Raw genomic sequence first — 15,584 nt, 5'->3', positions numbered from 1 at the left:
TAGCCTCCCAGTGTTGGGGTTATAGGCATGAGCCACTGTGCCTGGCCTTTGATTTTTTTATTAATAGAAAAATGATGAATAATGAAAGAAAATGGAATTATCATAGAATCACAGAAGTAAAAATAGATCACTGCCATGAATACTTATTCAGGTTTGATATTTATTACTGATAATCACATACCACCTTATGGTGAATGTAAAATATTTTAATACTTAATTCAAAAATAATGATTAATACTAGCACTATGCTGTACTTTATGTGCACTATCTCATTTGATCCTTATAACAACTCTATCTGGTAGGTAGCATTTTATAGCAGAGGAGACTGAGGTAGTGAGGCTAGTCACTTCCCCCACACCGTGCAGTTAATGAGTGACATAGCTGGGATTTGATCCTGGTTCTGTCTAACTCTATAGCTCATATTCTTAACAATAGTGCTTCTAAGTGAATTAAAGGATAAATATGCTATGCAGCCCAAATGCTTTTAAAAATTATAAAAGAATAAATTCTAGATGAATACATTTATGAATCACATATTTTATAATGCTTCATAACTTATCCCAATCTCTAACATTTATTGCTTTTTCCTTTTTTTTTTTTTGAGACAGAGTTTCACTTTTTGCCCAGGCTGGAGTGCAGTGGCATGATCTCAGCTCATTGCAACCTACGCCTCCCAGGTTCAAGCAATTCTCTGGCCTCAACCTTCCAAGTAGCTGGGATTACAGGCACCTGCCACTACGCCTGGCTAATTTTTTTTGTATTTTTAGTAGAGACAGGATTTCACCTTGTTGGTCAGGATGGTCTTGATCTCTTGACCTCGTGATCCGCCCGCCTCAGCCTCCCAAAGTGCTGGGATTACAGGTGTGAGCCACCGCACCTGGACCATTTACTGTTAATATTTACCAGGCCATGTCACTTATCATGCTTACTTAAGCCTCACAACAACCCCACAAGGTAAGTAATGTTTTTTTTTGTTTTGTTTTGTTTTGTTTTGTTTTTTGAGATGGAGTCTCGCTCTGTCGCCCAGGCTGGAGTGCGGTAGCGCAATCTCTACTCACTGCAAGCTCCGCCTCCTGGGTTCATGCCATTCTCCTGCCTCAGCCTCCCGTGTGGCTGGGACTACAGGCGCCCGCCACCACGCCCGGCTAATTTTTGTATTTTTTTTTTTAGTACAGACGGGGTTTCACCGTGTTAGTCAGGATGGTCTCGATCTCCTGACCTCGTGATCCGCCCATCTCGGCCTCCCAAAGTGCTGGGATTACAGGTGTGAGCCACCGCGCCCGACCGGTAAGTAATGTTATAATACACATATTACAGATGAAGAAGTTAAAACTTAAAGAAGAAAAGGGAACTTAATTAAACTGAAGAGCTTCTGTACAGCAAAGGAAATAATCAACAGAGTAAACAGACAACCTACAGGATGGGAGAAAATAGGGTTCTTTTGCCAAAGGGCTCATATCTAGAATCTACAAGGAACTCAAACAACTCAACAAGAAAAAACAACCCCATCAAAAAGTGGGCAAAGGACATGAACAGGCATTTTTCAAAAGAAGACAAATAAGCAGCCAACAAACATGAAAAAACGTTCCATATCACTAATAATCAGAGAAATGCAAATTAAAACCACAATGAGATGCCATCACATACCATCAGAATGGCTATTAACAAAAAGTCAAAAACCAACAGATGTTGGCAAGGATGCAGAGAAAAGGGAACACTTATACATTGTTGGTGGGAATATAAATTACTGAAAACAGTATGAGATTTCTCAAAGAACTAAAAGTAGAACTACCTTTTGATCCAGCAATCCCACTACTGAATATCTTCCAAAAGGAAAATAAGTTATTATATAAAATAAATCATTGCCAGGCACACTGGCTCATGCCTGTAATCCCAGCACTTTGGGAGGTTGAGGCAGGAGGATCACTTGAGCCCAAGAGTTTGAGACCAGACTGGGCAACATAGGGAGACCCTGCCTCTACAAATAATTTTTTAAAAATTAGCCTGGCACGGTGGCATGTGAACTATGGCCCCAGATACTCAGGAGGCTGAGGTGGGAGAATTGCTTGAGCCCAAGAGGTTGATGCTGCAGTGAGCCATGATCACACCACTGCACTCCAGCCTGGGCATCACAGCAAGACCCTATCTCAAAAAAAAAAAAAAAAAAAGAAATCATTATATAAAAAATGTATGCACTTGTATGATTATCACAGCACTATATACAATAGCAAAGTCATGGAATTAACCTAAGTGTTCATCAGTGGATGACTGGAGTAAATGTGATATATAATCACACCATGGAACACTACTTGCCCATACAAAAATCATAAAATCGTGTCTGATTTTATGGATGGAACTGGAGGCCATTATCCTTAGTGAAATGACGCAGAAACAGCAAGTAAAAAACCACGTGTTCTCACTTGTAAGCGAGAGCTAAACAACGGGTACACATGGACATACAGAGTAGAATAATAGACATTGGAGGGAATACTACTTGGCCAAACAAAATAATAAAATCATGTCTTTTACAGCAACATGGATGGAACTGGAGGACATTATCCTTAGTGAAATGATGCAGAAATAGTAAGTTAAAAAACCACAAGTTCTCACTTGTAAGCGAGAGCTAAACAACGGGTACACATGGACATACAGAGTGGAATAATAGACACTGAAGACTCCAAGAGGTGGGAGGGTGAGAAGAAGTGAGAGATAAAATACTATTTGTATAGCATTAGAGTGATGGGTACACTAAAAGCTCAGACTTTGCCACTATGCAATACATACATGTTATACAACTGTGCTTGTGGCCCTAAATCCATAAAAATTTAAAATAAAACTAAAAAAAAGGAAAGTACTCTGCTAACACCAAAAAACCAGGATTCAAACTCAAGTCTTCTTATTTCAATATTAAACAAAATGATATGTTAACTCTACCTATAGCACAAAAGTTTGTCTTTAATTAGCAATTACTGATTCTTTACTGATTAAATTTCTAAATAGGTGAAACAATTTCTGAGAAATACCTGGTACCCGACATATAATAGGAAAAAGTGAATATTTCTCATTCACTTTTCTCATATTTCCTGAAAATCTACTAGGTAAGCCAGGCATTGTTCTAGGCCAGGGGTGAATGAAACAGAAAGTCTTTGCTCTATGAGTTTAGATTTCTTTCCTGAAATGTTTATAGATCATAAACACATAAAATGTAGGCAAATCTTCTGACATTTAGAAAACATTATCTGAACCAACATTTTAAGTTTAGTTCATTTGTGAGCTATATAACTAAACTTCTGAATGCCTCAATGAAATTCCTCAATTTCTCCACAAGGGACTGTGTTCTAGCCAGTCCAATTGAAATACACGCCTTTGGCCCCAAAAGGGACTGGGGGAATTAATCTGTTCAAGTCATTCCTCAGGACTGGGAATCATCTTAAAGCTATTCAACTTTTATGGAGTACTTAGGAGCTGCATACTAACTGTAAAACATAAAGAATAAGGGGGAAATATTAAGTGTGCTCCTGAAGAAAGTACACTGATACAAAAAGAACTAGGACAGCCTTGAGAATGACCCCTGTTAATTTAAGCCGGTTTGCTAATACTTTCTTCAAGACCTGGCTAAACACATCCTCTGTAAGCCAGCCCTGAACTCTTTAGGTACATACAGTTCATGGGTCTTTGCTCTATGTGAATCCATAGCAGTTTGTGATGGCAAATAATTTGATTAGCAACGTATTTGTGTGCATCTTTAGGGAAGTACTAAGTGATCAAAAAGGTTAAATGAATGTGTTTCCTATTTTAAGACAAATCCTCTCTAGTTCTAAATGATGCTGTGAAGATTAGCAAAATAGTGCTAAGGAAATTAAAGACCAGAAAAACTAAGCCTATGCTTTTTACCTTTAAAGATATGGATCCAGCTAGAAAAAAGTGGTCTACATCAATAACAGAGGCTAAAAATCCAGCTAAAATGATTTCTCCGAAGTCAGTCTTCTTCTTGATTCCAATGACTACTGCCCATGACCACATGCCAATTACACAATGTACGGCATTATCTGAGACAGCACGAAGCCAGTCATTTTGCTGAATTGTAGAAAACTGAAGAAGTCTGTCAGCTACGAGGCAAAATACCCCCAGACCAAGGCTGGAAATAAGAGATTCAGTGCTACAAGTCTGCAGTAAAGCATGGGTCTTTTCAGTCTCGGATGCCATGACAAACAATATGTTAGTATAGACTAAAAGCCATCAGGAATGAACAGTCTATTCTTGTTTACATTTCCAGCACCCTAAAGGAGAAAGCAGAGAAAAATATGAATGAAGATTATGGACTGCCATATAATATTTAAACAAAACAGTATCAGCAATAATTTCTCACATATAAGACCAAGATGTAGCGGCCGGGCGCGGTGGCTCAAGCCTGTAATCCCAGCACTTTGGGAGGCCGAGGCGGGTGGATCACGAGGTCAGGAGATCGAGACCATCCTGGCTAACATGGTGAAACCCCGTCTCTACTAAAAATACAAAAAACTAGCCGGGCGTGGTGGCGGGCGCCTGTGTTCCCAGCTACTCGGAGGCTGAGGCGGGAGAATGGCGTGAACCCGGGAGGTGGAGCTTGCAATGAGCCGAGATCGCGCCACTGCACTCCAGCCTGGGCGACAGAGCGAGACTCCGTCTCAAAAAAAAAAAAAAAAGACCAAGATGTAAATACTGGCAACTTTTACATGTTATATATAATATGCCGCATAGCCTAAGGAGAATAGATTTTTTTTTTTTTTTTTAGGAAAAACAGGGTACATGGTATATATCAAGGAGAATTTCAGAAAGCCCACCAACTGCAATCTATTGCTTTAAGTCATCAAATAGTTCTCTCTCTCAGCTGTGTGTAGTACATGGTAGTGAATATCCATTGGGTTTGTGTACCCAACAACTACTTTCCGTACTTCTGACAACAGTAATCCCTTCCTTTGGGAAAACTTTCTCACATTAAACTCCAGAGCTCACCAATTAGAGTTTTCCATTTCCCTAATAATGGTGACTAATTTAGTAATGAAAGTGGCCCAGGCTGAGCTAATCAGATTCCTTTCCAAAATTTTTCTTAGTGGAGCTGGTAGAGAAAGTTCCTCTTCTTGGAGACCATGGACTCCACTACATGAAATAGCCTAGGAAAATAAAATCCCAGAGAGACACAAAGGAGAAAGACTAATAGAATCATGAAGACAGTGAGTACTTACGTTGAATGTCTAAAGGTTCTCAGAGCTACCCTGGATCTTGCAGCTCACCCTCCACTTTGATGAGCTACCCCAGCATTTTCCCAATAAATCCCCATTTCATTTCTGTTGCCTTGAACCAAATAACCTTAATTCATATAAAAATGCAATCATAATTCTATGCTGAGTTCTCACGTGGCACAGAATATTGACATTATTTACCTAGCTAGAAAATATCTGTCTACCTAAAGTGTGACACATGAAGTTTTTTCTTTTACAATGTTTTGTTTTAATCCTGAGACTAAAGAATAACTGATTTATTCATAATGAATCAACTTCTGTTCTGCAATAAAAACTATGCATAGCTCATTATATATATTCTAAAACTGCAGAGGACCTAGAAGAATCAAACAAGTTTGGAAAACAGAAACTAAGTTGGAGGACTACTAATACCATCTTATTTTAAGTTTTATTATAAAGCTACAGTAGGCTGGGCACAGTGGCTTACACCTGTAATCCCAACACTTTAGGAGGCTGAGGTAGGAGGATCGCTTGAGGCCAGGAGCTCGAGACCAACCTGGGCAACATAGGGAGACACTGTTTCTACAAATAATAAAAAATTAGCCAGGCGTGGTGGCACATGGCTGTAGTCCCAGCTACTTGAGAGGCTGAGGTGGGAGGATCGCTTAAGCCCTGGAGGTTGAGGCTGCAGTGGGCTGTAATCGTGCTACTGCATGCCAGCTTAGGCAATACAGAGACCCTGTCTCCAAAAAAAAAAAAAAAAAAAAAAAAAAGCACAGTAATCAAAACAGTGTAGTACTGGTATAGTGACAAACATACATACAAACTAACAAAACAGAATACAGAGTGGGATCAGAAATAGAACAAAACATACCTAGTCAATTTTATTTTATTTTTTTTTGAGATGGAGTCTCACTTTTCCACCCAGGCTGGAGTGCAGTGGTGTGATCTTGGCTCGCTGCAACCTCTGCCTCCTGGGTTCAAGCAATTCTCCTGCCTCAGCCTCCCAAGTAGCTGGGATTACAGGTGCCCGCCACCATGCCTGGCTAATTTTTTTTTTTTTTTTTTTTTTAGTAGAGATGGGTTTTACCATGTTGGCCAGGCTGGTTTCGAACTTCTGACCTCAAGTGATCCACCCACATCAGCCTCTCAAAGAGCTGGGATTACAGGCATGAGCCACTGTGCCTGGCCAATTTTTTTAATTTGAGACAGAGCCTCACTGGAGTGTAGTGGCACAGTCATGGCTCACTGTACCCTTTACCTCCCAGGTTTAAAAGGTCCTCCTACCTCAGTCTCTTGAGTAGCTGCAGCCACAGATGTGTGTCACCATGCCTTTTTTTTTTTTTTCCAAAGAGACAAGGTCTCCCTATCTCTAGAGAGGCCTCAAACTCCTAGCTGGTCTGGAACTCCTGGCCTCAAGTGATCCTTGGCTTCCCAAAGTGCTGGGATTACAGGCATGAGCCACCAAGCCCAGCCTGGTCAAATAATTTTTGATAAAGGTGCAAAGATAAATCAATGGAGGAAGAATATTCTTTTCAACAAATGGTGCAAGAACAAATGGATATCCATATGCAAAAATCATAAAGCTGAATCCATATCTTACTCCACATACAAAAATTATCTCAAAATGAATCACAAACCTAAATGTAAATAAAACATAAAAAGATACAATTTCTGGAAAAAAACCATAAAGTATTTTTGTCTCCTTGGGTCACGCAAAGAGTTATCAGATACAATACCAAAATCTTGATCCACTAAAAAATTGGTAAGTTGAACTTTATCAAAATTAAAAGCTTCTGGTCTTTGAAAGACAATGTTAAGAGAAAGAGAAAACAATTTTTAAATCTTATATCTGATAAAGGACTTATATCCAGAATATATAAAGAGCTCTCAAAACAGAGTAATAAAAAAAAGACAATACAAAAATGGACAAAAGATGTGAAAATGGGTACTTTACCATGTGTGATATACAGATAGACAATAAGAATAAGAAATATGTTCATCACCATTAATTATTAGGGAAATACAAATTTAAAAACTGAGATATCAAACACACCTGTTAAGATGACTAAAATTAAAGACTGACAATCCCAGATATTGACAAAGATGTGGAACAACCAGAACTCATACACTGCTGGTCGGAATGAAAAATAGTATGACTATTTTGGAAAAACAGTTTTCCAATTTCTCAGAAAGTTAAACGTACTCTGACCATATAACCCAGTCATTCCACTTCTAGATATTTTCCCAAAGCATATGTGTACACAAAGGCTTACACATGAATGTTCATAGCAGCTTTATCTGAATTTGTTCCAAGTTGGAAACACTCAAATGTCCCTAAACATGTGAATATACAAAAGGTAGAACAAAAAGGAACAAATACATGATACACATAAAAACATGAATGAATCCTGAAATAATTATAGTAAGTGAAAGTCGTCAAACAAAAAGTACACAGTTAAAAACCCAGAGAACTGTGCAACACAAAGGATGTACCCTAATGTAAAGTATGGACTTTAGTCAATAATAACATATCAATATTGGTTCACTACTTGTATCAAATACACCACACTATTGCAAATGTTAATAATAGGGAAAATGTATGCAGGGCAAAGGGCATCTATAAGAGTTCATTAAATATTGGCTCAATTTTTCTGTAAACCTAAAACTGCTGTTCAGGTTTATGTATTAGTTTGTTCTTGCATAGAACTACCTGAGACTGGGTAATTTACAAAGAAAAGAGGCTTAATTCGCTTACGGTTCTGCAGGCTGTACAGGAAGCATGGCTGAGGACGCCTCAGGAAACTTATAATCATGGCGGAAGGTAGAGGAAGGAGTCACGTCTTACATGGCCAGAGTAGAAGAGTGAAGTGGAAGGTGCTACACACTTTAAACAGCCAGATCTCGTGAGAACTCACTCACTATCATGATAACAGCTAGGGGGAAATCTGCCCCCATGAACCAGTCACCTCCACCAGGCCCCTCCTCCAACACTGGGGATTACAACTTGACATAGGATTTGGGTGAGGACACAAATCCAAACCATATCAGTTTATAAAGTCTATTAATTAGAAAAACTTACAAAAACTTAAAAATAAAGCCAATTTACTTTTAAAAATTAGATACATGAACCACCAAAACAATATTATAAATGTAGGTAATAGATGTACTGTAGTTCATTATATTGTTCTCTATTTTTCTGTATGTTTGAAATTTTCATTTAGAAATTTTTAAATTAAATTTATTTATTTTGAGGACAGGGTCTCACTGTGTTGCCCAGACTGGAGTGCAGTGGCTTGATCTTGGCTCACTGTAACCTCGACCTCCTAGGCTCAGGTGATCCTCCTGCCTCACCTCCTGAGTAGCTGGGACTACAGGCATGAGCCATCATGCCAGCTACATGTTTCCATTTGTATTTATTTAATTTAAAAAATTCTTTCTTTCTTTATTTTTCGAGACAGGGTCTTGCTCTGTTGTCCAGGCTGGAGTACAGTGGTGTGAATATGGCTCACTGGAGCCTCTATGCCCTGGGCTCATGAGATCCCCCTGCTGAGCCCCCTCATGAGATCCTCCTCCTGAGTAGCTGGAACCACAGCCACAGGCCACCATGCCTGGCTAAGTATTAGATTTTTTTGTAGAGATGGGATTTCACCATGTTGCCCAGGCTGGTCTGGAACTCCTGGCCTCAAGCAATCTTCCCACCTTAGCCTCCCAAAGTGCTGGGATTACAGGCGTGAGTCACTGAACCTGGCCTAGAAATATGTTTTTAAAAAGAGTACATAGTATAATTCTACTTACTTAAAATTCTACAAAATACAAACTAATTTATAGTGACAGAAAGCAGATCCATAGTTTCCTAAAGACAGTAGAGGCAGGAATGATTAAAAAGGAGCATCAGGAAACTTTGGTAAGGGACACATATGTTCATTATCTTGACTGTGGTGATAGTTTCATGGTTCACAGTTTCATACATATGTCAAAACATATCAAACTATATATTTTAAACATATACAGTTCATTACATGTCAATTATACTCCAACAAAAATGTTAAAAAGTTAAGAACGTACATTGATTATAAAACAGCAGGTTTTTGTTTAAAAAGGAGAAATATGAAAACAAGAAACTATGGAAATGAAGAAGTTGATTATCCAAATAAAAACTCAGTGCAAAGTCTACTATACACTGAAGCAATGCATAGTGGCATGAATCTTTCAAACATCAAAATTAGTAAATGGGAACATTTGCAAAGAATTTTTCCAAAGCTTAAGGGGAAAATATAAGACAAAGAGTTGGGCATTGAAAAAAAATTTCCAAAAATAAAGAGAAAAGCTTTAGAGTTTCAATGTCAAAAAAAAAAAAAAAAAAAAAGAAAAGAAAAAGTTATCTTCAAAAGAAAGAGAATGTGATTATCATCAACCCTAAATGTCAGAATATTGTGAGGTAACACTTACAGAACTCTGAGAGAAAAAGATCATAGACTGCAGCATTCTATGCATAGCTAAATTATGGCACCTATGTGGCGACTGTGAATTTTAAAAGTTTTGCCTTAGAAATTGTATACTCATGTATTATTTTGGGGGTAGGGGAAACTGAGTAGTAGAACTTCTCAATCTCTAGCAGGAAGGGAGACAAATAAAGAAAATTTGATCAATACAGCAAGACAGAAAAGAAAAAAAGAAAACCTTACTTCCCGCCAGTTCACCCTCTACTCTGCAAAAAGCAATAGGGACCAAATAAAATACAAATACCACAACAAATGTGAATGTATTAAATTTTTCTATAAAGAGACAAACATAATCAGATTGGGGTAAAAGAAAACATCACTAAGTTATTGTTCAAAACAAAACACCTCAAACAAAAAGTCTTAACAATATAGAAAATAAAGAGATGAGAAAATATATGTCTAAGAAATACAAACAAAATTAAGTAGCAATGGTAATGTTAACTGCAAACACAGAATTCAAGGTAAAAATGATGAATTAGAACTGAAAGGGATAAAATATTCACATCGCAGTAAAGTTCTATGGGGTAAGAGGATGCTTACATGTCAAACAACATAGCAGTAAAAAATTAAGTGGTCAGAAAAAGGTATAATCTGAATAATATAATTTATAAATTTTATTTCATACTCAGGTGTACAACTTCATATGCTATGAAGCAGTGGTCCCAGTCCTTTTTGGCACCAGGGACTGGTTTTATGGAAGACAATTTTTCCATAGACTGTGGAGGGGGATGGTTTTGGGACGACTCAAGTGCATCACATTTATTGTGTACTTTATTTCTATCATTATTACATTGTTATATATAATTAAATAATTACACAACTCACCATAATGTAGAATCAGTGGGAGCCCTTAGCTTGTTTTCCTGCATCTAGACAGTTCCATCTTAGGATGGTGGGAGATAGTGACAGATCATCAGGCATTAGATTCTCATAAGAAGCATGCAACCTAGATCCCTTGCATGTGCAGTTCACAATAGGGTTTGCTCTCCAGTGAGAAGCTAGTGCTGCCACTGATCTGAAAGGAGGTGGAACTCAGGCAGTAATGTGAGTGATGGAGAGTGGCTGTAAACACAGATGAAGCTTCACTTGCCAGCCTGCCGCTCACCTCCTGCTGTGCGGCCTGGATCCTAATGGGCCATGAACCCATACTGGTCCATGGCCTGGGGGTGGGGACTCCTGCTATAAACAACATACATTCTTTTCAAATGTTCATGGAACCCCTATAAAAGTTAACCACATATTTGAATTAGAGAGGCAGAGCAAAATAGCAGAATAGACGGCTTCATCGATCATCCCCAAACACAAGTTAACAACTATCTACATAGAAAAAAACCACCTTCATAAGAACCCAAAATTAGGTGAGACTCATAGTACCTGGTTTTAACTTCACACCACTGAAAGAAGCACAGAAGAGGTAAAAAACAAACAAACAAACACAAAAAAGCAAAAACAGTCCTGAGTCACTAACGCCACCCCTCCCCTACACCCCAGAAGTGGCAGAGTGGGGCAGAGAGCATCTCTGGGCACTGAGGGAGGGAGAACACAGCAGTTTTGAGGCACTGAACTCAGTGTTGTCCTGTTAGAGCAGAAAGGAAAACCAGACTAAACTCAGTTGATGTCCAGCCACAGAGGGAACATTTAAATTAGCCCAAGCCAGAGGGGAAATGCCCATTCCATTGGTCTGAATTTGAGTTTCTGCAAACCTCGCCACTGAGGGCTACAGTGCCCTCTGTCTCCAAGTAAATTTGAAAGGCAGTGTAGGCCATAAGGACTGAAACCCTTAGGTGAGTCCTAGACCTGAACTAGGCCCAGAGACAGTGAACTGGGTGGGCACAAGACATATTGAGACACCAGTTGGGGCAGCCAAAGGCGTGCTGGCATCACCCTCACCTAACCCCATGCTGCACATCTTGAGGCTCCAAAAGAGATCCCTTCTTTTTGCTTGAGGAGAATAACAGCTCAACCACAGCAGGACAGGGCACAGGTCAGAGTCATGAGGCCCCCATTCCAGGCCCTAGTTCCCAGATGTCATTTCTAGACATATTCAGAGCCAGAAGGGAACCCCCTGACTTGAAGGACAGGACCCAAAACTGGCAGCATTCATAACCTATAACTGAAGAGCCCTTGGGACCTGAACAACCAGCAGTGATACCCAGGTACTACATCAAGGGCTTTGCGTGAGCCTCTGAGACTTGCTGGCTTCAGGTGAGACTCAGCACATTATCAGTTGTAGTGGCTGTCGGAAAAAACTCCCTCTGTTTGAGAAAAGCAGAGGGAAAACTAAAGGGGACTTTGTCTTTCACCTTAGGTACCAGCACAGGCATAGGAGGATGGAGCACTAAGTGGTCTCTTGGGGTCCCTGATTCCAGGATTTGACTCTTAGATGGCATTTCTGGACCTACCCTGGGCCAGAAAGGAGCCCAGCCCTAAAGGGTGGGTCTCAGGCCAGGCAGCATCCACCACAAACTGATTTAAGAAATCTTGTGCCTTAAGGGGCATCAGCAGTATTCTGGCAGTACTCTTTGTGACCTGGGGTGGTGGTGGCTATGGAGTCAGGCTCCTCTGTCTTTGGAAAGGGGAGGGAAAAGTGGGAAGGACTGCATCTTGTGGTTTGAGTGCCGGCTCATCTGCAGTGCAAGAGAACATCAGATAGACGTCTAAGGTTTTTGACTCTGGTCCCTGACTCCCATATGGCACCTCTAGACCCAACCAGGGCCTGGGGGACCTCACTGCCCTGAAAGGAAGGACACAGGCCTGACTGGCTTTGCTACTGGCTGATTGTAGAGTCCCAGGGCATAGAGCAAACACAGGCAGTAGCCAGGAAGTGAATTTAGCAGGCATTGGGTGAGTCCAAGTGTCATGCTGGGTTCAGGTCTGACCCAGCACAGTCATAGTAGTTGTGGTCACAGGGGTGCTTGGGTTACTCTACCCTAGCTTTAGGTGGCTCAGAACACAGAGAGAGACTCTTTGTTTGAGAGAAAGTATAGGAAGAGAACAAGAGTCCTTGCCTGGTAATCCAGAGAATTCTCCCATATCTTGTCCATGACCATCAAGGCAGTACCTCTATAAGTCTGCAAGAACCACAGTATTACTGGGTTTGGAGTGCCCCCTAAAGCAGATATAGCTTAGATTATAATACCCAAGTCCTTCAAATATCTGGAAAACCTTCCCAAGAAGGCCAGGTACAAATAAGCCCTGACAATGAAGACTACAATAAATGCCTAAGTCATCAATGCCCAGACACTGAAGAACATCTACTAGCATCAACACCGTCCAGGGAAACATGACCTCACCAAATGAACTGAGGAAAGAGAGAGACCCTCTCACATTGTTTTATACTCAGAAAAGGAAAGAGAATCAAACTAAAGGCAGGTAGCCCGGCACCTAGGAACCAGACCCGAAACCGAAGAACCAGACCTGAAACCAGGCCTAGGCCTGCATGACCTAAGCCTGGTATCTATAGATTCCAGACATTGTATGGAAGGACATTATGAAACCTCCCATTCTGTTCTGTTTTACTCTAACCACTGGTGCTCGCAGCCCCTGTCACGTACACCCCGGTTTGCTCAATCGATCACAACCCTGTCATGCAGACCCCCTTAGAGTTGTGAGCCCTTAAAAGGGGACAGAAGTTGAGCACTTGATGAGCTCAGATTTTAAGACGCTAGCCTGTCGATGCTCCCAGCTGATTAAAGCCACTCCCTTCACTATCTTGGTGTCTGAGGGGTTTGGTCCGCTGCTTATCCTGCTACATTTCTTGGTTCCCTGACTGGGAAGCGAGGTGATTGGTGGATGGTCCAGGCAGCTCCTTAGGTGGCTTTAGCTTGCCCTGTGGGACATCCCTGCAGGGCACTCCGACCAGCCTGAGCAACGCGGATCCTGAGAGTGCTCCTGGGTAGGCATTTGCCCTGGTGGGACACCTCGCCAGAGCAGTGTGTGGCAGGTCCCCATGGATGATCAACGCAGTGGCTGAACACAGGGAAGGAACTGGCACTTGGAGTTCAGACATCTAAAACTTGGTAAGACTAGTCTTTGGAACTTGCCCACTCCATTTGAGTGGAAGCGGGGCCTGATCACCCATGGCATGCCTTTATTGGCACTTTGGTTTTGGTTTTGACTTGGTTTGAATTGCTTGACAGGACTGGTCTTGGGAACTTGCCTACTCCATTTGAGTGGAAGCGTGGCCTGATCACTCACGACGTGCCTGTACCTGCACTTTGGTTTTTGTTTTTGACTTGACTTGTATTGCCTGATACTTTGGTTTTGGTTTTGACCTGGCTTGGATTTCTTGATATTCTGATTTTGGTTTCGATTCTGGTTTGGAATAAACTGTAAAAGTATGTGTGTGCCCTTTTTACCCGTTCTTTGTTTTGTAGTGTGCGTGTGGTGTAAGCATGGTGTTTTGTCTAGAGGAGACATGGGTCAGGCACAAAGTAAGCCTGCCCGACTAGGAACTGTGTTGAAAAACTTCAGGAAAGGATTTAAGGGAGATTACGGTGTTACTATGACACCAGGAAAACTTAGAACTTTGTGTGAAATAGACCGGCCAGCATTAGAGGTGGATTGGCCATCAGAAGGAAGGCTGGACAGACCCCTTGTTTCAAAGGTATGGCACAAGGTAACCTGTAAGCCAGGGTATCCAGACCAGTTTCCATACACAGACAGTTACGACTGGTTTTAGACCCACTTCCCCCCCACAGTAGTTAAGAGAACAGCAGCATAAGTGGCTGGCAGAGGCAAGGAAAGACCAGCAGAGAAAAGAGGAAAGTGACAGAGAGAAAAAGAGGCAAAGAGAGAGAGGAAAAGACAGAGAGACAAGGAGTCAAGAAAAGAGAGAGAGAGAGAGAAAGAGAGAGGCAGAAAGAGAGGAAGAGACAGAGGCAAAAGGAAAGTCAGAGAGAAAGAGAGACAGAAGTCAAAGAGAGAAAGAAAAAGAGAAAGAAAGAAAAAGAGAAAGAGAGAAAGAAAAAGAGAAAGAGAAATAGACAAGTAGTTAAGAAAAAACCAGTATACCCTATTCCTTTAAAAGCCAAGGTAAATTTAAAACCTATAATTGATAATTATTTTCTGTAACTCTGTAATACTCTAATGCCAATTTGTTGTCAGTGTAAACAAGGGCATATCCTGAAAGCACTGAGGCCTTCCTATCAAAAATCCTTAACCCAGTAACCCGCGGATGGCCCAGATGCATTCAATCTGTAGTGGCAGCTATTTTGCTAACAGGAGAAAATAAAAAATAAACAAAAAGGCCATCTATACCAATTCTAAGTTAATTTAGACTAAACAAGGTCTTATTAATAGCAAAGGATAAATGAAATCCCAAACTTACAAGGTTTTCAATAAAAGTTAACAGTGTAACACGTATTATAGTAAGTTCTAATCTTGTGGCCTTAGACAGTCCAGTCCACAGACATAAAGAAAGTTTGCTTTAAAAAAACAAGAATGGCTATCTTCAAAAAAAAAAAAAAAAGGAAAAAAAAAGGGGAGACAGAATTTATGTAAAAAGAGTGTTATATGGTAAATTCTTGTCCTGAAATAAATTAACTGGTTGTTTAAAGAAAAAAATGTTAGTAATAAGTCAGAAAGTTGAGACATGTTGAAGAATTGTCTGCAAAAGTTGTGAAAGAAAAAATGTTATAAAAAATTTTATTCAAAAAATGTTGTGTAAAAGTAATAAGGCCTCCTGAGTACTACTGAAGAAACAGTTTATGTGCAAGGTGTATAAGGAAAGTAAAATACACCTTTGGTAAAAGGATTATAAGGAGGCGTAAGATTTTTACCTACATTAAAAGGTTAAGAAAATATTGTTTTGAAAGTTTAAGAAGTTTTAAAACATTAATTATAAAGAAAATTCTGT

At 40.2% G+C, this 15,584-nt stretch overlaps 1 protein-coding gene across 4 annotated transcripts in view; it reads right to left on the bottom strand.

The window, feature by feature from the left end:
* TMEM267 (transmembrane protein 267) overlaps window positions 1–15,584 on the bottom strand; it is a 51,744-nt gene that overhangs the window by 13,583 nt on the left and 22,577 nt on the right. For all 4 annotated transcript variants that reach the window (XM_009208369.4, XM_009208364.3, XM_009208368.3 and 1 more), the window contains exon 2: window positions 3,895–4,280. In XM_009208369.4, coding sequence (XP_009206633.1) covers window positions 3,895–4,206 — 312 coding nt within the window. In that variant the 5' untranslated portion in view covers window positions 4,207–4,280. The remainder of the gene's footprint in view (window positions 1–3,894; window positions 4,281–15,584) is intronic.

Source organism: Papio anubis, chromosome 5 (genome assembly GCF_008728515.1).
Source record: "Papio anubis isolate 15944 chromosome 5, Panubis1.0, whole genome shotgun sequence".
In the NCBI taxonomy this organism is placed as follows: domain Eukaryota; kingdom Metazoa; phylum Chordata; class Mammalia; order Primates; family Cercopithecidae; genus Papio; species Papio anubis.
Note: the sequence above shows the minus strand (reverse complement) of the source record. Positions and strands in the feature narration are given on the sequence as shown.